This window comes from Lissotriton vulgaris, chromosome 7 (assembly GCF_964263255.1).
Source record: "Lissotriton vulgaris chromosome 7, aLisVul1.2, whole genome shotgun sequence".
In the NCBI taxonomy this organism is placed as follows: Eukaryota; Metazoa; Chordata; class Amphibia; order Caudata; family Salamandridae; genus Lissotriton; species Lissotriton vulgaris.
This window is the reverse complement of record NC_141695.1, coordinates 1,717,458,101-1,717,484,265: the sequence shown is the minus strand read 5'-3', so window position 1 is coordinate 1,717,484,265 and position 26,165 is coordinate 1,717,458,101. Positions and strand designations below refer to the sequence as shown.

Genomic DNA, 26,165 nt, shown 5'->3' with positions numbered 1-26,165 from the left:
TAACTTCAGTTGCAAGGAGAGGAAATACCAAAACCAATAGGAAATGGTCCATCCAGGTGAATGATCTGGGTTGATTAATCTTAAGCTTGGTTACATTACTAAAAATCATATCAAGCATATGATTTGCGAAATGAGTCAGACCATACACCACCTGCTATGCTTAAGGCAGAGATTGTTTTGTTACTTTTTTACTATCTTGTCTTCGGTGTTCTCCCCATAAAAACTGAAATCACAGAGTAACAGAACTTAGTCAACCTCTGAAACATTAATGGTATATGTCAGAAAAAAGATACAAGATCCCAGATTTTCAAAAGTGCAAATCATATTGCACCTGGCAGTGGAAAACAACAAGTCCATCATCTTCTTCGATCATCTGTCATGGTTGACCGAGGTTCATACAGTCATCCTCAGAAGGATCAGAACAACCAGCCACAAGTAGGACTTGAACAGCCAGAATCAAATGTGTTCTTTCAGAGACTAACCACTCCCCATGTGTAACCAAGAACTCAAAAAGCCTGTTCTTCGACAGCAGGGAGTGTCAGCCTTTGACTCAGAGGGGGGCTAATTTGCCTACTCATTTCTATTCATTCGGATTCCTAACTCTTCACTGACATGAACTCAGACAGCTATACCACCACACTCTTGTCATACTAACATGTGCGAGAAAGTATTGGTTCACAGACCCAAGAATGCCAATATTGTCAACAAAGGAGTTTTTATAGGACCCCCCCCCCCCGCGACCGCTGCTGGCGACACTCTTTAACCTCAGGGATCGGTATGTGGGCCTGCAGGTTACCCGCGCGGCTCCACATTCTAAATTAGACAACAGCGTTGTGACCTTCTTCCCTGACTACACCGTGAACATGCAGAGGTTACGACGATAGTCCTTGGTGCCAAAACCAGAATCAGAGATAGAGGCCTGAAATATTCAATGTTGTTTCCCGCTAAACTCCGAGTAGAGCCAGAAGGTAAAATATGGTTCTTCGACACTCCAGAGTCGGCACAAGAATGGCTAGATGGACAGAGACCCACCAACAAACAAGGTATGCAATCCGGACAGGTGAAGTCCCTCAGACGGCGCACAGGATCAGGGGAGTCCCAAAAGAATTCAATTGACAACAAAGATCTGGATGGATAATAGACCCGGGAGAACAATGGCAAATCACTGATCACGCAAACTGAGTAAAAGGACCTGATTGAATGCTGATGCCTCTAATATATCATCACTAATGGCTAAGTGACTTTTTGTTCTAATTATCAATCATTGCATGAATATGTTATTTACTATTATAATAAAGCGGCGAGCTAGGGCGCAAAGAAGGCAACCCTGACATTTTTAGTTTAGTTTCCAAGGGGCGAAAGGCGCTCCGCATAATTGAGGAAAGGGACTTTTTTGAGCCCAGAATGCAGGGAAGCAGGGAGGGGGTAGGGGAAGTTTGTTTAGTTTTGGGAGTAATATAGATGACAGCAATACAGAGCAGCATTGGGTACATCAAGTTTGCACACTCTCGTGTGAGGACTAGCGTGCATCTCCCACCTTAAAGGGTCACCGGACGTGGGGAGGGGTGAGCGCTGTCTTTGCTCTACCGTATAGTTTGTCAAGTACCAAAGAAGTAACAGGACATCATCACGTCTAACGAAAAGGGAATTAAACTAATGTCTTAGAACGTAAATCGTTTGGGTGATAAGCTTAAAAGGGAGTTAGTACTTCAGTATTTAAAATACCACTCACAATATGTAGTACTCCTGCAAGAATATTTACAACAAGGGGTGGTGAGGGACAGAGTCTCTGAATTAAGCAGAAAGCTCTCACCCAGTCAAGAGATCAGGGCTAGATCCAACACCGTTTTTTAGCTCACTGCACCATCCCAGTTTCAGAACCTGGCTGTATGCAAATTAGTCTGTTCCTGTCCCAGTGCATGATGGGAACAGGGCAAACCAAACTACAAAAGCCAATTCTTACACTGGGAAGGAAACAAGCTCCCGGGGACCGGTTTCTGGCATTACAGCCGTCTTCGGCCCGGTTTGCTTGAATCCTGATGGTGCAATGAGCAAGGGTCTCACATCTGAGAATACCCTTCCACGCTTAGAGTGGACAAAAATATTTACAACAAGGGGTGGTGAGGGACAGAGTCTCTGAATTAAGCAGAAAGCTCTCACCCAGTCAAGAGATCAGGGCTAGATCCAACACCGTTTTTTAGCTCACTGCACCATCCCAGTTTCAGAACCTGACTGGGTAAGAGTGGTCTGCTCAATTCAGACACTCTGTTCATCACCACCCCCTTTTGTAAATCGATTTTGGCCACTATAGGTGTGGCAGGGTATACTCAGACATGAGTCCCTTTCTCACTGCTCCATCAGGATTCAAGCAAGCCGGGCCGAAGAGGCTGAAATGCCAGAAACCGGTCCCCGGTAGCTTGTCTCCCTTCTGGTAAAGAATTGGCTTGGTAGTTTAGTCTGCCCTGTTCCCATGATGCACTGGGCCAGGGACAGACTGATTTGCATATAGCCAGGTTCTGAGCTGGGATGGGGCAGTGAGATAAATAACGGTGATGGATCAAGCCCTGATCTTTGGACTGGGTAAGAGTGGTCTGCTCAATTCAGACACTCTGTTCATCACCACCCCCTTTTGTAAATCGTACTCCTGCAAGAGACACATTTAGTTGGGAACACATGCAGGGCCTTGACAAGATGGGGATACAAACTAGTAGCCCACTCAGTGTTCACCACCGGCTCCCGCAGAGTCGGAATCCTCATACGAAAGAGTCTCCTGATGAATATAGACCAAATATGGACTGCCAAGCAAGGAAGATTTGTAGCAGCTACAGGGAATTGGGAATGCAAGTCACTCACACTAGGTCAGTGCATGTCCCACCAGACCTGCATGCCTCAGCATTTAAAGACTTAGGAGACATACTCCTCGCCTTTCCCGAGGGAAAGCTAGTGATGGGAGGAGACTTTAATTAGATAGTTTCTGGACAACTCGATTGCTCCCCTCCGAGGGAGACACCCCCTCACGTACAAGAGTTCACAGGTTCCTGGGAGCCGTGGGACTGGCTGATACTTGGCGCACACTGAAACCTACTGAGACAATTCACTTGCCACTCCGAAGCCCACAACTCGCTTTCAAGAATTGACTATATTATAGTACCAGCAGGTCAATTGGGGCATGTGAAAGAGGCATGCAACCTGGCGAGGGGCATCTCTGACCATTCCCCTGTCTGGGCCCTAATCGGAGGGAGGGAAACACAAGCGGGAAGAATTGCTCCCATAAACCTTTGGTATCTGAAAAATCCTACTATTAGAACTAAATTTACAACAGCAATAGAACAGTATTTTAGGGAAATCGAAAGCTCTGTGGGCTTCACACTGACGCTCTGGGGGCATTCAAAACAGTGGCTATGAGACAGGCGATCTCTTTGATCGCAGGGTCCCAGAAAGAAAAAAGTGCAAAAAATTGACCAGATCGGAAACTGACATTCTGAAGTTGGAAAGGCAGGCTGGAAATGAAAGTTCAGAGAACGACAAGGACTTACTCAAACTTAAACGTAAAGAATATAAAGACCTATCCACAGATGCAGCTCAGGCTCAACACAGAGCTACGCTCTTTGGAATCTATGAAGCTGGGGACAAAGCAGGGAAATTGTTAGCCTGGTTAGATCGCAGAGAGCAAGCTAGCAGTTTGGTGGTTGAACTGACGGCCGACTCCGATAGGCAGATCAAGGACGCCCAGGAAATTGCAGACTAATTTGCGGAAGATTATCTATAGGTCCCACACGACCTCTACGAAGGAAGAGTCGAAGTCCCTGCTATCAGACATGCCAATACCAACACTATCACCCGACGATTTTGAGACCTTTGAAAGTGAACTTACCGCCACGGAGGTTGAGAGGTCTATGAGAGGCCTGCAAATAGGGAAGGCAGTCGGTCCTAATGGCCTACCCATTGACTATATAATCTTGCCCCCAGCAAAATAGCTACCCACCTCACTAAGATGTTTCTTGAAAGTCGGGATCAGGGGATACTCCCCGCAGATCAGAGACTAGCCACCATTGTGGTTATTCACAAGAGCGGAAAGCCGAAACATATATGTTCCTCTTATCGGCCTATCTTGTTACTTAATGCCAAGGTCCAGATCCTGGCAAAACTATTGGCCACACGGCTGCTCCGGGTGATAACCAAACTTGTGCACCCGGATTAGTCGGGCTTCATGCCTGCAAGAAATACCTCACTTAACCTCAGGCGTCTACACAGTGTAATGAGTAGAACATATACTCTCAGAGAAGAGGCGGTGGTGGTGTCCTTGGATGCCCCCATGGCGTTCGATACCATTGAATGGCCCTACATGTATGCAGTCCTCAAGAGAATGTGCTTCGGCCCTGAATTCTTAAGCTGGGTTCATCTCCTATACAACGAGCAGCTCACACAGGTGGTACTAAACAGAATATCTTAAACATTTACCCACGAGAGGGGAACTCAGCAGGGTTGTCCCTTGTCACCACTCCTCTTTGCTCTAATACTCAAGCCACTGGCATGGTGGATTCTGAAGGATCCCATCATCAGAGGGCTGCGATGATCAGAGGATTGGGGGGATCGTATCTCACTGAATGCCGACAAGATACCTCGCCTCACCAAAAGCCTCACTAAACAGAGCACTCCATATCTTCATTAATTTCGGGAAATATTCCGGAAATACCATAAATTGGGGTAAATCAGTTATATAAGTGCTTGCGGGAGGGTTACCTTCCCTCCCTCAAAATGTTCCCGTCAGGGAGGCTCGATGGGTTTAAATACGTAGGAATTTATGTCACTAACGACCCAGCGCAATACTACAAACATAATTTATTGCCCCCACTAAAACGGCTTAAAAACTACACCAATCATTGGAAATCTCTTCCTCTGTGCCTACAGGGCCAAGCTGCATTATTTAAAATGATGTCCCTGCCGCGATTCCTATATATATATTGCAAAATTCTTCGAACCCTAATCATTCAGACAATTTTAAAGCCATTGAGAGTGAGCAGAGAGCTTCTTTGGGAGGGGAGGCCACCCCGCACAGCGACACATACGCTAATAAAGGGTTGGTACGACGGTGTTATTTTTCTGCCAGTTGTACGTAGATATTATTGGGCAGCACATCTAGCAGCGATAAATCAAGGTATATGCAGTCACCCTGATGACCCGGTTTATCACATGGACCAATGGCTTCTTCCCGATGGAAACTATGTGAAACCGCTATATACCAACCTAACAAAGCTTCAATTGACAGGCCCAGCCTATCACGCTGTCCAAATATGGCATACTGCTAACAAGAGCTTGGGAGGGGCAGGGACGACTACACAGATGACCCCGTTGTGGGACTCAGTTAGATTTGGCAACCTGAGAAACACCAAGGGTTTTGATAAATTGGACATGATAGGGATCTCGAGAATGGGAGATCTGTGAAAAAAAGTAGTTGTCCACTGTGCTTAATTGCAGAAAGACTTCGAGCTAGCGCACAAAGAACACTTCAGATACTTACAAATACGGCATGCGCTACTAGCAGTTATTCCTAGGGGAGAAATTCTTGCAGAGTCCACCCCATTAGAAGATAGAATTCTTGATGAGAACATGCCCCGGAAAGCCATTTCACTGACTTACCAAAAGCAAATTTTACGATTGTGTTAACAATGGAATATGGATGAAGAGGGCATGGATGACAAAGAATGGCAGGCGTACTTGTGCAGCTCAAGGTTCTGTACAGAGTGCACCTATCGGGTCCAATGCTTGTAAAAATGGGACATAGAACTGACCCTGGCTGTGTGAGAGAGTGCAGACAGGAGGATACATTTATTCACATCATTTGGGAATGCTACTAGTCGGCTGTGACTCGAGGTATGACTGAGGTCCTGGGAGCCCGAATTGAGCATGAGACAGGGCTTTGCCTCCTAAATATTCGGGATCCCACCGGCCTTAGCAGTAAGGAACAGACCTGGGTGAAACTGGGAATGAAAGTAGCGTAACGTAATGTAGCCAGGTTATGGGGCACAAAAGAGGCGCCAACACTCATAGCATGGAAAGAAAGACCTCAATTGATGCATGTTGATGGAGAAAACAGTAAATGAAACAAGGGGCTGTCCAAAGAAGTGGACACAAATATGGGGTAAATGAAACTTGTATAAGGGAAACATTTGTGAACCACCGCAAGTGACCCGCCACGAGTCCACTGCCACTGACTGAAAAAATTCTCTAAATCATGTTAAAGATCGGGTTAGATAGTATTGGGAGGGAGGTGTGATATTCATATCAATCAATGTATGTTTTGCTTAAAGACATTTGCTTAGAACTGTATTATAGTTGTATTGTCATCAATAAGAATTGTTAAAAAAAAATAATAAAAGAGTTCTAGTTAATGTGCTGTCATGGATAGTTTATGGTGTAATGTGCTGGTAAGTGATTTTGTGAGCAAGGTGCTGTCCAAAGATATGGCATGTCTGTGCTGTTAGATACATGCAAGAATTGAAGTCTCAATGAGAGTGGTTTTTCCACACGTCGGGCTGAGCATCAGTTGAGAGTTGCAGTATTTTAGAAACCTGGCCGCATCACGCCATCTGACCCCTCTCTCTGTAACATACAGCATTTCTCTCCAAGTTGTTTAGTAGAAAACTCAATCACGACACTGAGAATGTCATTGTCCAGCTAAACAGAGATTACAAATTTATGTTTTTTGCCTGAGGTGTTGGCACTGGTTTCTGTTTCTAGATAGCGACAAAGAGCATTCCATCCGTGCTAGACTTCAAGAAATGGAAAAAAGCCTCAAATGCAGTTGTGTATTGCAGTCTTTAAGTATTTCAGTCCTGGCTCTGATCACCAAACACTTGGTTCCCTTTAGGCATTTTTTGCTCCGCCATAACCCACGCTTCCGAGCCCAATGGTTGACAAAAGCAATTTGATGCTGCCATCAAAGGAGTAGGAATCATGGGTATCATTTCAATGACCCAGTGAGGCATTCAAGACTGTTGAAATGGACAAACTTTACTAAATAATAACGAATACTATTTGGAGCCTAACCACTGTATGGGGGTGTTCTGCACAGAATGTGAATCTAGAACAGATTCAAGCGGCAAAAGCCCCTTTACCCTGATGAATCTACAAATCTCTCACCACTTGCCTATAATTCCAAAAAGAAAATCGCATTCAGGGGCAATCCAACAACTGTTGTTCCAGGCTCAGACAATCTCGGAGAGCAGGTTGAACATATCTGAAATACATCCTCCGAAAACTTGGAGAGGATTGTTTCTACAGCTCCCAGAAACCTCTTCATATCCTGTGGTCTTATGATGGACATCAGACTTTGGCTCCTTGTCTAGCTCCCAAAACGCCAAGCCTTTTACAGGTAAAGTGTTTTCTGGAGCATATCTGCCTTTGTATCAGGTACATACATGCCCCCAGTCGACAAGAAGGCCTATGTACAGGGATCTCAATCAAGCGGTCTTATCATTTAGCAAAACCCTCTCTATAAAACAAACAGGACATGCAATGGGAGGGTGGAAAAAGCTTTATTCATTGGAGGGGGCTGAGAGGGAGCTGTACACAAGAGGTGTCAATCCCCCAATAGAATGCAGCATTGTCCATCTGGAAGAAGAACACTTGTCAGCGTACAATCAGGCAGATGCGGTAAGACTGCTCCATCTGTAGAGTCAATTACCAAAGTGTTCCAATTAATTTGCTCTTCTGAGATGCATCAACCTGCACGTGAGCTTAGAGCCTGCCCCGGAAAAATAGAAGGACGTTGTAAGTCATTATCTTGTCTGTTGATTCACCAGGTTCTCGTCTGGGCTATTTCAAATTCACAGAAGGTGAAGAGAACACACCTTGTAGTAGTAAAAACACAAGTACAAATCAGTGGATATAAAAACATCCATGATGTCCAGTCTCAGGTAAATTTGGGTGATGCGAACAGCTAAAAGTCCTTTCGGGCGGTTCACCAAGAGCGTGCGAAATCCAGACAGTCCACAGACCAATATCCGCACAAAATGGAGGTAGACCTTCAAGCAAAGCGTCCTCTACTTACTCTTAAACTTTTTGAATTTTCTTTTGCCTGACTTGCCCGAGGGGCTCTTATTTCGTTGTTTGCCAGCAATACCATGGCTCTTGTTTCCCAGTTTGCCAACCCTGTTAGGTGCACCCGGATGCTTCTGAAATGGTTTATTTTTCTTCTTTAAGATCTTCTGGTTTGGTTTTGTCTCCTTTCCCAGTGGCAGTGCTGGGAGCACCTCTTTGGTTGTTTTGTTGGCTTGACCTTTGGCCTTTGGTGTGGTCTGTTGCGTTGCTGGGGCTTCCGTCGTGGGCAAGGCTGTTGATTCTGTAATTCCTTCCTCTGTGTTGTCACCATCTGAAAGGAAAAGTAGAGGTTTTATGTACGAAATGAACAAAATAAACAAGAACCAAATGGACTTTCCAGTCATAGAATGGTGTAGACTCTGTGGACATGGAGGCTGGTGCACCGGACCGGACCCGGGGGAGTTCGTCGGGAGTGGTGGAGGTGGGCAATGGCGTGCAAACACCAACTATGGGTATTGAATAGGCACAATGACTAAAGGAGTGTGTTGGGAGCATCTATCGTGGGAGATGGAGTAGGAGGGTTCACGTTGGACTAGGATGTTTGAGGCACTCACACTAGCTTTGGAGGAATGAGTAGTAGCACTGGTGGTCAAGGAAGGGGTTGAGGTACAGAGTGTAGTGAATGGGGAATGGAGTTGAAGTAATGCAGAAGAACTGACAGTGGAGTTTAAACAGTTGAATAGGAGCTCCAGCTGTGGAATGACGACGTAGGTAGCGTGCCAGCACTAGGGAGGATGGGGTGTGTCTGAAGGACGGTAGCTGGCGGGACGTATAGAGGCACAGCCTGAGGGATGGTGGATGGCAAGGTGAGTGAGGGATGGTGTATATGTGCCTTTAGTGTAGTTGGAGAGGACTACCAAGAAACATCAAACAATTTGTACCCTTTGCTGGTTTTGGGATGGTGTTGGAGAACTTCTTGAATTTTGCAACGAAGAAGCCATCCATGTTGTGAGTGTGAGGATAAAACCTCCGTGTCAGCTTCAAGGACGGGTGGAACCGCCGCTCTCTAAACCTGGAATGAGAAAGAAAAATAAGCAAAACAAACACAGGGAAAGGAAGAAAAAGCAACAGCAGACATGAATTGAGGAAACAGGGAGGAAAGAGATCAAAAACTCTGCATACAAAAGGTCGGAGGATAAGAATGAGCCAGTCACGACGGGAGTGCAGAGTTGGAGCGGTGTAAGTGCCAAGAGTGTTTTAGTGGTGAATGGGATATTGGAGTAATATGCAACCAATGAAGTTTATAGGAGCAAAGGTAACATAGCAGCAGTCACTCACGACTCAGGATTAAAACCAATTATTAGTATTTTTATTTAATAATTTTACGCTGTAATTGAAGGGCTGGGTGACCTCAGACACGGAAAAGGTGAAAAGAAATTGGACTGCAGGAATCAGTGTAATGAAACACACACTCTTTGTGTAATCAAAGTGGCTTCAATGAGAGCCAATGGTACTAAGGAAGTCATTTAAGTGAACTGTGAATTCAGTTTCAAAGCCCCAGGCAAAAACAGGGGACACCCTTTGTGAGCGGGAGACGTGGGCTGCTGAACAAAGGAGCAATATTCTGTGGATATTACTTGCATGTGGAAATTTAGGAAATGCTGTTGGCATCGTAAAATTATGTTGCTGGTTTACATCAACCGAGGTACAACTGGAAACTCCACGAAAAATGAGACAAAAGCTTGTGATTGTTTTAAGGAAAGGGAATTAAAACCTATTTGAAGAAAGGAATTAACGTGGCCCTTCGATTGAAAAAGTATAAAGGAGTGCGTCACTGGAAGGACCTAAAATCGTCCACGTCACCCGAGTGGGCATCAAGGCTTAGGAATAGAATTGCTTTGGAAATAATTATTTACTCTGTTAGGGGTGGATACAAGAAATAGGAGGTGATTTTTAAAACACTGGAGTACACTTTTAAGGTGATGACATCTGAACCAGCATGGTAGAAAAAGAAACTAGGCTTTAAAAACAATTAAAAAGAATTAAGTTACGGCGTACCTAATTAGGATTCCACAGATAAGAGTGCAAATGCCGGATTAAACACAAGAAAACGATACAACAATAAAATGGTTGTTTACTCACAAACTGAATCTGAGAACGCAAGCAGTATCGGAGTAATGTTCACATAATGCACACACAAGCTGTTTAAAAATACCATTTATTTCCCACATTTCCTGTCTGAAGTCTATAAGAGGGTGAGCGCACATTGTCTTACAATGTGGAATAACCATTCAGCTGAACTTGTTCATCCAAATTGGCGGAACCATTGTGGGCAGTATTTTCTGCGCTATAATGTGAACATTTGTTATTGAAGGGCTTCATTTAGGAACAATTCAATACAACGGTGCAAAGGGTAAACAAAATACAAAGATACAAAGGTACGACATTCATTAGTAAGAGTTAAAGGAAAAACTGGAAATGTGAGATAGGTCATGAAATATGCATATGATGTTATTGAAACTAAAAGATCTTTGGAGACAGACTGGCGGTTTGCAGAAAGATTGAGGCTTAGAAGATATTAAGCAACTGACCATTAATCACATGTAAACAAGCCAAACCAAGGAGTGATAAAGCGCCATCAAGCCATTTTGTGAACACAAATGATATAGATAACTGCCTTGGATAAAACAGGATGGTTTCTGGAGTTTGCAAACAATCCCACGCATGAAGATAACAGATTGGAAGTAAGGAACTACGATACTGGAAAAGACAATACAATTTTTCTAATGTATTACATTCAAGAGCATGTGTGGTTTGCATGTTTCGATGTCTTTGGGATTTATTGTACATTGGAAGCATAAAATACCAATTGAAAAACAATGAACATAAACAGGCAATTAAGAACAAAAATGTATTTTACCCAAATCAATACAATGATGTACATGAACGACAAGGTCCCCCTCTGCTTTCACCACCTAGCATTGATATGGATGTGAAGCAACATGTTAGCCAATTTTCCACCTTTGAGCCAGCTCAGCAAGCTGATGTGCTGGCCATTTTGGAATCGCTAAAGTCCGGTTCACCCTCTGACCCGTGCCCTGCTAGGGTTTTGGGGGGAGCGGCTAGCCTGGTGTATCAGGAGGTTACCCAGGTTGTTAACAGGTCTCTGGCTTCTGCCTCAGTTCCTCCCTGTTGGAAACAGGCGAAGCTTCTTCCTTTGTTGAAGAAGCCCGGCCTGGACCCCCTGGCTACCTCCAGCTATCGTCCGATATCACTGCTCCCGGCATTAGCGAAAGTGACTAAAAAAGTCGTTTTTAGGCAACTGAATAGTTTCATTGAGTCGTCTCAGGCCCTGCACCCGGCTCAATCGGGGTTCAGGGCTGCGTTTAGCACTGAAACGGCTCTGGTGGAAGTTTCAGAGGCCATTAGGGAGTGTCTTGACGGAGGCGGCAGAGCGGTCCTGGTTTTGCTGGACTTATCTGCCGCCTTTGACACGGTACCCCATGCCCAGTTGTTGACTAGGCTGGCAGAGGTGGGGTTGTCGGGTGCGGTTCTGGCCTGGCTGTCTTCGTTTCTGTCAGAGCGGTCGCAGCAAGTTTGGCTGCCCCCATTTGCCTCATCACCCAGAAGCTCACCACCGGGGTACCACAGGGCTCGACGCTAAGCCCACTGCTGTTCAACGTCTATATGACCCCGTTGATCTATTTGGCTGAGCAGTGGGGAGCCAAAATAATGTCATACCTGATGATACGCAGCTGTTGTTCACTTGGCCTAAGGACTGCTTAGACGCCCAGGCTGTCTGTTCTTGTTTGACCCATGTTTTTCGATGGCTTGTCTCAGCCCAGCTCAAATGCAACGAGGACAAGTCAGAGCTACTATTTTATGGCAATTTTCCGGCCAATTTTAGGGAGCTTATTTGGCCAACTGATTTTGCATGTCCTAGCCATCACGGAGGCCCGGCCAAAAACCTGGGGGTCTGGTTTGGACAGGATCTTAAGTTTGAAGCTCATCTAAAAAAACTTACTGCGACCTGTTTTGCGACCCTCAAGTCACTCAAGAGATTCCTTCCACTTCTCCACAGGGAGGCGAAGGAGACTGTTTTGCGTGCTTTGATCTTGTCAAGGCTCGATTATGCCAATGCCCTCTACAGTGGTCTCCCTAAATACCTTATAAAGAGATTGCAGATCATTCAGAACGCGGCCGTGCGACTTTTGTTCCATCTTCCACGACAAACTAGTGCACGTGCCCATCTTCCAGAGCTCCACTGGCTCCCAGTGGCACATCGCATTCTGTTCAAATCATTGGTTCTGGCCTTTCGGGCCCTGCATCAGCAAGGCCCACAATACTTGCACAAGAGGTTTACCTTTTATACTCCTCATCGTGCTCTTCGATCGGCCAATCTCCGTCTGATGTCTATGCCTAAAGTCAGATATGCGAGACTGGGTGGTCAGTCAATTTCTGTCCAAACAGCACGGGCCTGGAATGCCTTACCGCTTTTTCTGAGATCATCAACTACACTAGCAGGATTTAAGAAAGGGCTAAAAACCCATCTGTTTAATCTCAGTATTTAGCTCTCTGTTTCTTTCTTTTTTTGGATTGGGTCAGCCTAGTGCTCACATATCGCGCCAGGATACTTTGTAGTAGCAGAGCGCGTAATAAAATGTTTTATAACATAACATAACATAACATAACAATGTGACTGAAGTTTGTGGGGCTAGAAAAAGTTGAGATGGAGATTATATTACTTAAAGTGAGACCGAGAGAATCACATCTTGCATTGCAACTGGGCAACTTACAGCCCAACTGACATCATGTGGATGCTGGAGTGCATGTGCATTTGTAGCTTAAGTTTATTTTCCCACTGAGGGAATCGTCAAAATAGCAGTAAAAATTATTAAACTGGGCCTATTTAAAAGTTTAATAAATATGAAACATTGTGTTCTAGGACACAGACTACATGTTCCACCAGCCAATGGGGTAGTATATTACAACACATAAGTGGTAGGCACGTTATTGATTAAGAAGGAAAAGAAAAGTAGGACTACATGATTAACTTCTTTGCTGCGAAACGTGAGGGAGAATAAAATGTGGGCACCATGAGAAAATATTTTTTACAGTTTTCTATGGCACTGTGAATAAAAGAAACTAAGAAGTTAATCAGCATAGTGTGCCACTCACTACTAGTTTGGGGGAAGCCGCTCTGTGCGGGGGGTGGAGTCAGGGGTCTGAACTTTTGTTTTGGAATTATTATGAGGAGAACTAGCCCCAGGATCAACAGAGGCTGTGCACTGCCTCATCTAGTTTACTGGTGATAAAGCACAAGTCAGCGGTTATTTAAAAAGTGGTCTTCCAGGCATCTATTCCAAACACAAGCTGGTATGGCCAACCTACACAGAATAATCTGTGCCTTATTTGGATGTATGAGAAAAATTTGTGAAATCCACTTCAGCTTTTCTCAAAGGTACATAGTTATCCATTCCAAAAATCTTTATTTCGATCACATGATCATAAAAGATATACATATCATCACATTATTTAAAAAAATACAGAGGATGTCATTTTGTCATTGATAAAAAAAACGCGTTAAACAACATAGTTATCCAAAATGTTGAGTAATATCCTTTTAAGGATCCATTCGGGGTGGGGGTTGGGGAGGGGCTTTCTCTCCTTCTACCAGCAGTTACATTTTTATGATTGATTAACTTGAAAAAATTCCAAGGCAGATGCAGTGCAAATCATTCAGTACCTTGTTCTATATGTACTAGATGATGGTCTTTGCTTTCTGGTAACTGGTGGGGTACCTCAGCTATATTAGGCACCATGAGTAGCAAAATCAGGGAAAAGGAAACTCTCGCATCAGGCTAGCTTTAGGGAAAATCAATGCTAAGAAGATATACAAGTCCAAAAACCTAAACCGCTTTATTGGAGCAGTCTACCAGGGCCTCAAAGTAAGCCAATAGCCCTTCTTATAATGGATTAACACCATGATCAAATAAGGAGTATTTGAAGTAGTTTGCAGAATGGCCAACAATGGAACATTACATTAAAATAAAAAGGAAAGTCAACAGTCATTTTAACTATGACACCTATACCTGGGTCCTATTAGAATGCATCTTTCTACTGTAAATTTTGGAACGTTACAGGAGTATCATTTGTCTGCAAATGAGATTCATATTTTCTACACATACATAAGAAAGCACAGAGAGTCACTAAAAAACAAACGTAGGTGTAAAGAAATATACTAATAAAAGAAATGAGTGAAGAAACCAGCAAATGGGATTCGAGGCACACAACTTTGCTTCACGTTACCATTATGTCTTACGCTGATATGCCATATGTTTTTAGATGTAGTAGACTTCTTATGAAGGCCCCTACCTTTAACACAACGTCGCACCATTTGTTGAAATCAAGAGCAAATTTGTCCCAGGTATTTTTGCATTGGTTATGTTTGAAGCTGTGACAGACAATTTCACGAAACCTCTACAATGGTCACAGCTATTCTTGCTAGAGAACAACTATTCTGGTTAAATAACCAGCACTTGTGCACATGAAGTTGGTGTTTGAATAGAGATCTTTTTTGATGTCAGATCTTTGTTAGAAAGATTTTAGGCATCCTGCAGTCCAAAGAGGGCATTTCCCTGGATTTCTTTATGAAGGGGAAGTTGACCAAGTGAATGCAACAACTTTCGATGTTTGGTTCAATACAAGAAACTACTTTTAAGGCCAATCTTCTTTTCGAGAATTGGGCATCTGGAAAGGTGAAGCCTTACCAAACAAAGGCTGGTCTTCATATTTGGTCATAGTAAAACTGCTCACGCTCTAGGAATGCCAGCTTGTGGCAATAATGTCGAAGATAGAAACATTTCCTTTCTGTGTATTGAAGCTCAAAGCATTAGTGTAATTTATAAACAATGACACCTATCTTGAATCAATAATATCCCCAATTCATAATGTAATGCACATAAACTATATCATAACATGAGATGTATCCAGGCAAATTTAATTAAAATATTTATTTAAAAAAGTTTATCACCAAACTCAATATAAACATTTACTCACATAAAACCCCCCCAAAAATTTTTGTGCACATATATTCATAAATCACATTAAATGATACTCAATACATAAATATACAATAATCAGTTAAAAACAATACTGTAATATATATATATATATATATAATGATATAGTTTATGTGCATTACATTATGAATTGGTGATATTATTGATTCAAGATAGGTGTCATTGTTTATAAATTACACTAATGCTTTGAGCTTCAATACACAGAAAGGAAATTTTTCTGTTTTAGTATAATATTTTCCGGTCCTTTCTGGGTTGATAAGGGAAAACTCTTTTTTTCTTCTGCAATAATGTCGAAGATGCCTCACTAACTCAGAGGAAGGCTTCTGCAGTATTGTCTAGGGAAGCTCCCATAACCCAACAGGATCTACACGACGCACAGCCAGGTTATGCTGTGAGCAGCCAACTTTCTTACAAGGTCGCTGTCAAGACAGTTGCAGTTGTTTCCGTTCACTCTGCATCTTCATATGTGTCAAACACCATTCCACTTCAACACGAATATGTCCACAATAAACCCACGTTTATATGTAGCACATCTCAGTTGGGCAAACACACCAACAGTGGAGCAGACAAATCACTGAAGGCAAATATATTGTTAATCCTTTGGGAGATCATTTTTTAAATCATTTCTAGTAAGCCATTAAGGCTAACAAGCGATCTCTAATGACAAAGTGATGCAGAAAGCACTTGCCTCAATGTGACCCATGTATTCCATTGTCATGAGCTACATAAAGAATCTCTTACACTTGGGGGTGGGGGGGAATATCAAGTCTTCGTGGAAGGCCTAGTCTTTCTAAAAAGTCCTAGGTAGATGCAGAAGGTATGAAATTAACATATTACAAGACACGCCCTTCAGAAACTGAGCCACATTGGACATTCACAAATTTCATCCCTTCTTTCTTTCAGATGTAGAACATGGCGATCGGGTTGTCGGTCCAGATTAATGTAGGTGTTTTTATGAGTGAAGCACTCATGGTTATCAATCAAGTCAAATTGCTTAGGATCCATTAAAGTTGACAGCACAGTGAGCCACCACATGTGAGCACCAGAACACAGAAGTGAGGCCTCGCTGCTCACCTCCTGAACCAAAGATCTGAAGAAATGATGACTGGGTTATGTACCACAGGCATCACCATTTTAGGGAGGTGTCTGCTGTGGCCAATCTCTCATTGGCTGTTCTTATTTTAAAGTAGGTCTGTTATCTGGGGACATCTGCAGTACAGTCTCAACCTGAGGTGACAAAGTCACCACCGACACCTGCATGTCCTACAGGCGGTTCCCTTCAAAGGCAGAAAAGATGAAACCTGACCAGTAGTGGCGGAATCCTTTCAACGGATGAAAAAAAGGCAGCCCTCATTGGAATCAAAGATGATCTCCCAAGAGTAAGGAATCTCATCCTAGGACTGTGAGGAGAGGTGCAAATTAGAAGAGCAAAACTGAACCTTCCTAGCCACAAGCTTTAAAAAAACAATTACCTCACAACATTAAGGGTACGATTAAAGTAACATGGGCAACATACAATAAATGTATGAAGTAGTGGCTTAATAAATGTATGCCAGAGTCCGCTCCTGGAGCTAGTTCTAAATAGGACAATTCAAAAACAAAACTTTAGATCTCCCTCATCCCCACTCCACAAACAAGTAGGGAGTGACACACCATGCTACGTGTGTGATTACCGGCCTTCTAACCACAGAGTAACACAATCACACAACAAAAAGACTCTTCGCTGTTTATAATCACACTGTTGTTCCGAGCCCATAGTCTTAAATTGGTGTGTACGTGGTTTGAGAGCCCTGCTTACATGCATATTGCTTTTCTATCTCAATTTATTTTCCGCATATTACTTTAATAACAGTCTTAACATTATTTTCTTGAGTTAGCCAAGACCTTTTCAATTTAATAAAATTGTATCTATAATATACATACTTATAGGGGCCTACAGACAGTCTTCATCCACTAGTGTGCTGCGGTGTCAATTACATTTTAATTTCACCCACTATGGCATACAGCACGGGGCAGTGGCTCAGCCAACTTGCGCCATACGCTAACTTCTCTGTGAGTGACTGAATTATGCATACCCACAGCCACAGTACTTCCCTCCAGGGACTACTAAAGAGACGTGTTCTTTTTGACGTCAAAAAATATTTTTGCTTTTAGTCAATGTTTGTGTATTTTCGAGTGCCCAGGAGATCCCCCAAAGCCTTACAAAAATCATGACTACACACAACAAGTATTGACAAAGCTAAAAGTGTGGCAGCAAATGCCAGACCTGGTGGTTTTGCCAATGGATGTTTGAAGTTTGTGACTAGAGAGGTCCCTTTTTTGGCTCATGTCAAAGATGCGCGGCTCAATTAAAATGGTTCTGTGTAAAGGGAATATCGTGATGCAAACCACCGTCTGAAGCCTAAGTATCATCCAGCTTATAAACAGCAGTTAAGAACTCCACCGTAGCCAGAAGCCAGTCCAGTCATGCAGACACCGATGCATTTGCGACAAGAAGCAAGTGGTGAATAATAGCACTAGTGGCATCATTATGGTCAATACCGCAGAGGACATCTAAAATGTGTGAAGTCATAACTACAACACAAGGGGGGGTGAGAGCGAAGGCGGATTATCTAAACTGGACATACTGTTTTTCACATTCAATTTAAATGAACTAAATATTAGCCTGTATAGAACCGTACATACAGTGGCCTTGGAATGGAGAAATTATCAACAGATATACAAAAAACCTAAGCTGGTTAGAACCTTATCTGGAGCAGCGGAGCACTGTGAGCTTTGACTCCAGAAGAACCCAAATATAAAAACAAAAGTAGGTTTTGCCATTAAGCGAAGAATATGTAAAGCAATGATGTGCCAGAAGATAGAGGTTAAAAAGTTTCACAGCAGGAACTTGCAAAAAGAGACATCCCAGAAAAAACAAGAATATAGTAAGATTTATAAGTATGCATTATAGCAGCAGACTCCTAAAATTCTGCAGCAGGGATGGATTAAAGAAAACTATGATAGTGCAAAGAGAAAACAAAAAACAGAACATTGGGTTTTCAAAGTCCTTAGGGTGAAAGTACATTAGCAATTTGCAAATAGGTAAAAGTGTACTAAAGTGAGATAATACTTGCTACAAACCTTGTGAAACCCTCCTTCCCAAAGTCGAGCCCACTCTGCACCAGCTTCACATTCCGCTTCTTCAGGGCATAGTCCACCACCCACTCATTTTCCTCCACCTGTCAAAAAAGACACAAAAGGGTAGAAGACCATTGAGATTGTGAAGAACAAAGAATCTAACCCACAATCCCTTCCCAAGTTCTTAGTGTTGTCTCCGAGGGAACTAACAAGACTCAAGCGAGGGAGAGGAAAGAGATCATCTTTCGCCAGGGGTTGACAAGCTTGATGAATGTGTGAAGACACTGAAGCCAACTGAATCAATAGCATGAGGAGGTTATAGTCCTGTCCATTGGGGTGGGTGGAAACTCAGATTATTAGGTGCAAGAACTTGTAGTTTTTTCAGGTTAACCAAGAGGAAGCATAAGTGAATTACTGTAAGAAAAAATGCACTTTTAGTTCTTCAGGCTTCTTTCCTACTCACTCAAATTCTATCGGCTGAAAAAAAACAGAGGATGTAGAACACGAAAGGAAGCAAGATGCACAGGAGACCGTGCTAAAGCCTCAGATCCCCATAAACCATGGACCTCTGTGTGCCAAGAGCCCCATTTCCACAAGTCCTTTTCGCTCCTTCTAGGAGGTGGACTGTATGAAATAGATGGAGCCGAAGGATGGAGACAAAAATCATTATCCTTGTTCAACTTCCACTCCTCATGGCCTTCCTTTCACTGGATGAAAAATGTAGCTTTAAGAAATCTAGGAAGATGCCAATATCTACGCTTAGAGCTGGCCTAGCCAAAAAAGTCCCAAATCTTATGTTTACTATAGCAAGGACGTCTCTAAAAATCCAATGACGCTGGCTAATCCTCATTAGCACGACATGGAATATCTGCAAGGTATAACCTAATGTACAATGAATTGCTATGAGTCTTTTTTTAAGGTTTTGGGTGGCCGCACGATGAAGAAGTTACTGAAAAAAAGCATCAGCTTACGTCAATCAAAAATAAAATCTTCATATATAATTGAAGGAGAGTTGATAGCACGCTTAATTTTGAGGAAAAAAGTAATGCCAAGTCATTTTGGGAGTGAATTTCAAGCAGACATAATATCAGCTGCTCCCCTCACCCACCCAAGAGTGTTCAGGTTAAAAGTGGACCTTAATCCCTTCCATGCTCATGACGGAACGGTTCCGTCATGAGCGTAAGTTGGCCTGTGCTTATGACGGAACGGTTCCGTCATGGTTCCATAGGCCCAATGGAACGTTCAGCACCGCAGCAAAATTCGCGCAGCGCAGAAGGGGTTAAAGAATGTCTTGCCCGTTTGGGCTTGGCATGGTGTGGGAAGCTGGCTCTATGGGGCCGATTATGATTGCGGTTTTTCCGCATCCTCGGGGCCGGCGGAAGCCACCGCCGGCCCAGAGGATGCGGAAAAACCGCAGCGGACTGACCAAGGACCCACCGCCACATTAGGATGGCTGGTGGGTCCTGGTTTCCGTCCGCAGCTTTTCCGCCGCGGTCGGCTTACAACCGCGGCGGAAAAGCTCTGATATGGTGACGGTGTCTCTCAGACACCGTCCGCCATATCAGGATGGGCTTTAAAAAGTGCTTTTCCGCGGCGGGTTTTCCACCGTGGAAAAGCATACGGATCTTCACTGCGGGGGCCCGTTGCGGGCCCCCTAGGTGAAGGGGGGGTGGGGGGTGCACATGGGGGGTACCTATGGTACCCCCCTGCATTTGCATGCAGAAAGCGGCAGGCACCGCGCGGTGCCTGCCTCGTTCTGAATGCAAATGCAATGCGTGCATTTTTAACATTGCCGCGGGTGCAGCTTGAAGCTGCACCCGCTGCAATGTTAAACATAGAGGATGTGACCGCCAGGGTGGCGGTCACATCCTAATTGCACAGGAGGGAACTCCGCATGCCATGCGGAGGTTCCCTCCTGCTCTGGGGTCCTAATCGACCCCTTTATGTGGTATATCACAAATCTGATATACTGTGTAAGGAGTCCAGGGGTTCCCTTACTAGTGGAGAGGGGCTTGCTATACCCCCCGCTCTAATAGGGGGTAGTGTGGTTGAGCAGCCGTAGGCTTAACACAGAGGAGTGCAAGACATTTGCAAAATAAACATAATGGTTCATAAATGACAACACGACTCAAGTAGGAGATCCATACCAATTTATAAAAATAGCAAGTACCTTTATATACGATTTGGCATCAGAGAAAATCGTTTAGTTAAGTACGTTTTTAAATATTAATTATTTTCATTTTAAAAAGTGGACACTGCAATTTCTGATTCTTCAACCTCAAGACCTGGCTCTTTGAATGACCTCAATGGAATATTGTGTTTTGACCGTTTCAGAGACCTCTGAGTCCTTTTCTTTTAGAGATTGTTTAGACCAGGTCTGCTGCTCACAGGATGTCTTGGGGCTTTTTTTCGAAGGCAGGCAAGTCCTCCCAAGTTTCTGGAGTCACTGTAGCAGGCCGAGTCAACTTTGGCGCCATTTTCGACAAGGGAAGCAGACAGGCTGGAAGGTTTGGTACCAGATCAGATGCTTCTTCTCTGATTTTGCGACTCTTCAGTGTCCTCCTCTCTTTTCTTAAGTTCTCAGGATCTGCTGTTCCGGTGCCAGGGACTTCCCTAACTACAGAATTTAGGGGTGATAGGGGAGTGTAGGGTAGTAGACAATGGGCTCCTGACCCTTGGTGCCTCTATCCCCCCTATATGATCACTACCGGTCACAGAATTCCAAGGTATACCATCACAAAAATGGCTACTTCTGCAATTTGTGCGGCTGCCCTTAGAGACCCTCTTTAGCACCTCAGGCCCTAGGTACCAGGGGTACCATTTACTAGGGACTTAAAGAGGGTGCTAAAGGTTTTGCCAATTGAGTAAACAATTGTACATTTTTGAGGAAAGAACACCGGTACTGGAGACCTGGTTAGCAGGAACCCAGTACACTTCAGTCAAAGGTGCATCAAATACCTAGTAAAAAGTGAGGAGGCACTGAAACAAGTAGCCAGCTTCCTACACATTGGCAATGGAATGGGCCAGATCCCCTGCCTGGCCTTTTAATCCTTCGTTCCTTCCACAGAACCACTATTACACTGTTCCCTTCTGCCTCCATAATGCCACCCACTTTTGAAGGTTTAGGCTAGACACACCTCAGGTATCACCTCTCTCTGAATGTATAACCTCCTTTCCAATATTTTGCAGCCTACCCCACTTGAAAAGACTTCTTAGAGCCAAGTGTGGATGGTTCCATAGGGCTACTTCTCTCTACTCTTTTTGGCTGGACTCTATATAACACTCTCAGGTTGCTTAACCAAGTCCCCAGGACTTGGGCTTATGTCACACTCCGGTGAACTCTACATATTATTCCTTGGTTGCCTAACCACACCACAAGGACCTGGGTCATTTCACTTGGGTAGATGAATATTATAGGCTATCAGAGGCAGACACCCCTAATTCACATCTTTAGTGGCTCATAACCTATGATTCAGACCACAATGTTGCTAGGTATCCACATGCATGACAGTGTCTAATCTCACACTCTTCACAACACATCATGCCTCTAATCACAGTGTGCCCAAACCTCACTCAGTATGAGCCACGTGGCTCTATTACAACCAACAGCTTTTCTAACCTTGCTTTCTGAAAGGATGCCCGGGAACCAATTACCAATCGAAGTCTTTTGTGACTTCATCAGGCGTAGGATGCCCTGTATAATATTACTAACAGGGTAGGTACTTACTCAACCACTCAGAAGGCACTTTTGGCATCGCAAAAAGTTTGACAGTGGTATTCAAATAGAATGTAATTGTTTTTGCCCCCGTTGAAAATTCTGTAAAGACTGTGGGACCTCTTGGGTACTTACATGGGCTCACCCTGACCGGTTTCCTTTTGGAGACAGACTAAAAAATCCCCAGTAGCTTCAATTAACAAGACTAAGACTTTGCTGGAGTGGACCGTGGAACCCATCTAAGATGTGAATCAAACCTGTGTTCTTGTTTGGTGATGGGCCGTGGGGGCTGTGGCGATTTTGACTGTTTTAGTGCAAAATCGGAAAAGCTTCTCAAAACCACTTAACAGCTTGTCTCCTAGTACTAGAGCCACTAGAGCAGAGGCACACAGAGTATATTTAACTTGGGACTTTATCTGTGAGACACAACTCATACTTATTTACATACACTGTAGCAAACCCACCAAATCCCAAAGTTATTCGAGAACACCTAAAAACTGCCCTATCGGTTAACACTGCCCTTATGCCTCAAAGTTCTTTGTAAATATAGCTAATAAAATCCATAGATGTTTGAGTGCATCTTGGTCTAGATAGTGACATCATCTACTTTTTTGCATGCATCATTATTATCTGTGTGACTAGAACGAGATGTACAGCCAATCAGTTGGTTGTGTAGTATAAAATGAGTGTGCCCTTCTGCAGAATGTGATGAGGGTAACTATTCTCTCACCACCAAGCAATATCCCACAGAAAGTCATAGGGGGAGCCCTGAGGTCGTGGGTGCCGCCATGCCATGCTCCTGCACTAAATCTAAAAGATCTGTGGCCTCTCCCAGGCATTTGAGAGATGACTTTGCAGTAAGAAAGGCAAATGAGAGGAAGTGAGAAAAATCCAGACCAGCTTAGACACCAACAAACTGGACAAAGGATCCAGAGTGATCTTATATTGATGATGCAGATGTAGTGACTTGAGAAAAATGCTCACCAATGTCCAGGAATTATGAGGATGAGAGTCTGAGACAACTGCCATACCTTCCGCACCACCAATGGTTTCTGGACCAGGGTCAGCGGACTCGACAATTCTCTCGCCTCGGTGCCCACTCTGATCAGCGATCACACTCGGCAACTCTGGGCATTAGCTTGCCTCATCCTCACTAACGGCCCCACCAGACCGCCGGGAATGCCTGGTCTCACCCTGGAGATACCCATTAAGGGACCATCTCTCAGGGAAGCCAGGAAGGGTTACGCAGCGGTCGAAGCGCCTTGGGACCCTCCGGGTAAGTAGTGCGCTATATAAATGCCTATACATACATACATACATACATACATACATACAGTACATTCACAGTACGTTGCCCAGGATGACGGTGAGTGAATGTACCTGGATGTAAATTTGGGTCATTTTGTGTTTGTGGGGGTGGCAAAGAGATCTGTTTGTGAGGTGCCCTAGAGTAGGAAGTCGGTGCGGAGGACTTGTGGATAAAGTTCCCATTCGTGGACTTGTCGGTGCATTCTGCTGAGCAAGTCTGCTAGGTCGTTGTCCACCCTCCGGAAGTTACTCCGCCATAAAGTGAATGCGGAGGGAGAGTGCCCAATGCCAAATGATCTGAGGTAGCAAGGAGAGGGGCAGAGAATGAGTGCAGTTCTGCTTTTGTAGATGGTACACAGTGGTCATATTGTCCTTCCTGACTAGTACCACTTTGCCCCGAATGAGTGAATGAGAGACTTTGAGGGCAAAATGGATTGCTAGCAGCTCGAGGCAGTGGATGGGAGCCCCCGTTGATGTGAGGCCCACATTCCCTTTACCATGATGAGACTGAGCTTTGCTTCCCAGCCAGCTTGAAAGGCATACGTGGTAATGGTGACTTGCGGGTTGGGGTCTAGAAAAGACCTGCCCTGCAACAGGTTTATGCTGTTCCACCACTGCAGAGAGCGATGTATGCTGGCTTTACCAACACTAGATGGTTCAACGGACCCTCTGCTTGTGAGAACTGTGCAGAAAGGCACTGTTTCAAAGAGCTCATGGGCAGCCACCCTTGGGGCACTATGGCAATGCATAAGGCCATCATGTCGAAGAGGTGCATAAAAATTCTAACTGCGAGTCAGCAATTTGGCTGACAAAAGAGGCTTATGGTGCGCTCCGCCCTTTTTTAGGGGCGAGGAGGTAGGGGGGTTATATAGCGCGAACAAGACCCGAAGGTATCAGAGAGCTTTAGATGAGCAGAAATTGATTTCTCCTGTCCTAGCATTTGCAGATACTTGAAAGGAATTATGTCTGAGGAAAATTGAAGAGGAAGTACTGAGACGGCTGGATTCAAATATCTGAAATGTTAAAAACTAGCCAGCCACATTAGAAATGCTGTGCAAACTGTAAAGACACGCGACTTGGTCAAAAATACGTCGAGCCTCTATTTTTTCTAAAACCTACAGCCCTGGATGACCACTCAATTTGATGTAAACAAAGGGTCTTTTTGTTACAGAATCCCAAACCTACACTGTACTCAGCATACTTGACTTCGAGGTAACAGACAAAATATAACTAACTCAGTACTCAACTTCTGTATCTCTGGATAATAGTGTTCCATACATGTGTTTTTTGTGCAAACAAAAAAAAATATCTCTGAAACTGCATCTGTGATTAGGGCATTAAGATATTTGCAGCTAGGGCACTGTGAGTTAATGATTCTGGTTAAAACCAATCATTTTAGGTTTTAGAGAAAGAAGATCTTATTCTAAGTGATCACTAACAAAGATGTTATTTATGGCCAGTACATCTTTTACAGGTTCACACTGCAAAAGGAAACCACCCTAAGCGTTGCTTTCTTCTGGCTCCAATGAGACTGGGAAGGATGAAGTTGGACCTCCAAAACCCTTTATATTGCCACCCCACCAACACCATTAAGGCAGAGGCTTAGCAGTACTCACTGTGATGGAACAGGTGCAGTAGACCAGGTACCCGCCAGTCTCAGAGTCAGCATCTACTGAGTCGATGGCATGGAGGATCAGCTCCTTCTGAAGATGGGTACAGCGCTGTATGTCTTTATCATCCTGAACAGGTAGGGGGGAGGGAACAAGACAGAGGTGTGGTACAAAACAAGTGAGTGTTTTAGCTACGATCAGGAGCCATGGCATACACTCATACCAAACGCTCACCAATACCAATTGAGTGCCCACCTTTCGCCCTCCTCGCCTACAACCCTAATTCCACAAATCTGACCCACTATGCACATATGCTGCCTCACATTTCAGCCCCATTAGGCAACTTTGAAAACTGAGCTCAGCTCAGTTAAACCTGCCCTCCCCCCATGTTAGCAGGCTTTAGAGTACTCATCGGAGACCACAAGAATAGAGACCATAATAATTGGATGTTGAAGCCCTTGACGTCGACAAGAAATTACTAATCGAACTGATTCAAATGGAAGGCACTAAACCTGGAGTCTCTAAATTCCTGATATGCAGGGATTTGGATTACACAGGTAACCCAGAAGGGTGAGGCTTGCGTAATTCTTGCCAAATCATTTAAGTGTAGTCCGCTATATGCTAGAGGTGGGAGAAGCAGCAGTAGTACTCATGCAGCTAGTTCCAGAGACCAGCTGTCACACCAGAGACATGTTAGAATATGTGGACAGCCAGAAGCAATTCTCTCCTACCAGAAAAAGGTTTGTCTAGAAAAGAGAGCAGCTGACTTTTTCTAAAGCCCAGTCAGCGACAAAAGCCTGGAGGAGTAGGGGGCGATGTCCATCCGTTCAAGACAATGCTACCAGAGCTCCAGACACATCCCTAGAAAAAAGTACTGAAGTGTAGCCATTGGTATACAAAAATCTATGTAAATCCAACATGCAGAAAAGTGTACATCCTTTAAAAAAATCTCATCACATTTGCTTCCTTAGTGTAACAATTTAGAACATTCATGTTCTGGAAACAGGCCTGCATTACTTTTAGTTACAATCAAAAATGTGATCTCTAGGGATAAATTAACAAATAACCTACTTAGCCAAGTAGGTCACACATACCTAATTATTTATGCACACTTAATATTACATAGCACTGAAGGACCCTAGGTCAGATAGAAGTGTTAGGTACATGTATGGACTAAGATGATAAGATTTGAGACAGTGACTAATCTATTGTAGGAGATTACTGTTAATAATCAACAGGTGTCTTGATATGCAGGGCCACACCTCTGGAGGTATTGTGATAGTCGGA

General features: G+C 43.9%; 1 protein-coding gene across 2 annotated transcripts in view; it reads right to left on the bottom strand.

Annotated features, from left to right (window-relative positions):
• Positions 1–7,519: 7,519 nt before the first annotated feature.
• NOP2 (NOP2 nucleolar protein) overlaps positions 7,520–26,165 on the bottom strand; it is a 70,067-nt gene continuing 51,421 nt past the window's right edge. For both annotated transcript variants that reach the window (XM_086932896.1, XM_086932897.1), the window contains exons 14-17: positions 24,885–25,007; positions 18,249–18,346; positions 8,985–9,115; positions 7,520–8,374 (exon numbers count right to left, since the gene is read on the bottom strand). In XM_086932896.1, the coding sequence (XP_086789022.1) occupies positions 8,046–8,374; positions 8,985–9,115; positions 18,249–18,346; positions 24,885–25,007 (681 nt within the window). In that variant the 3' untranslated portion in view covers positions 7,520–8,045. The remainder of the gene's footprint in view (positions 8,375–8,984; positions 9,116–18,248; positions 18,347–24,884; positions 25,008–26,165) is intronic.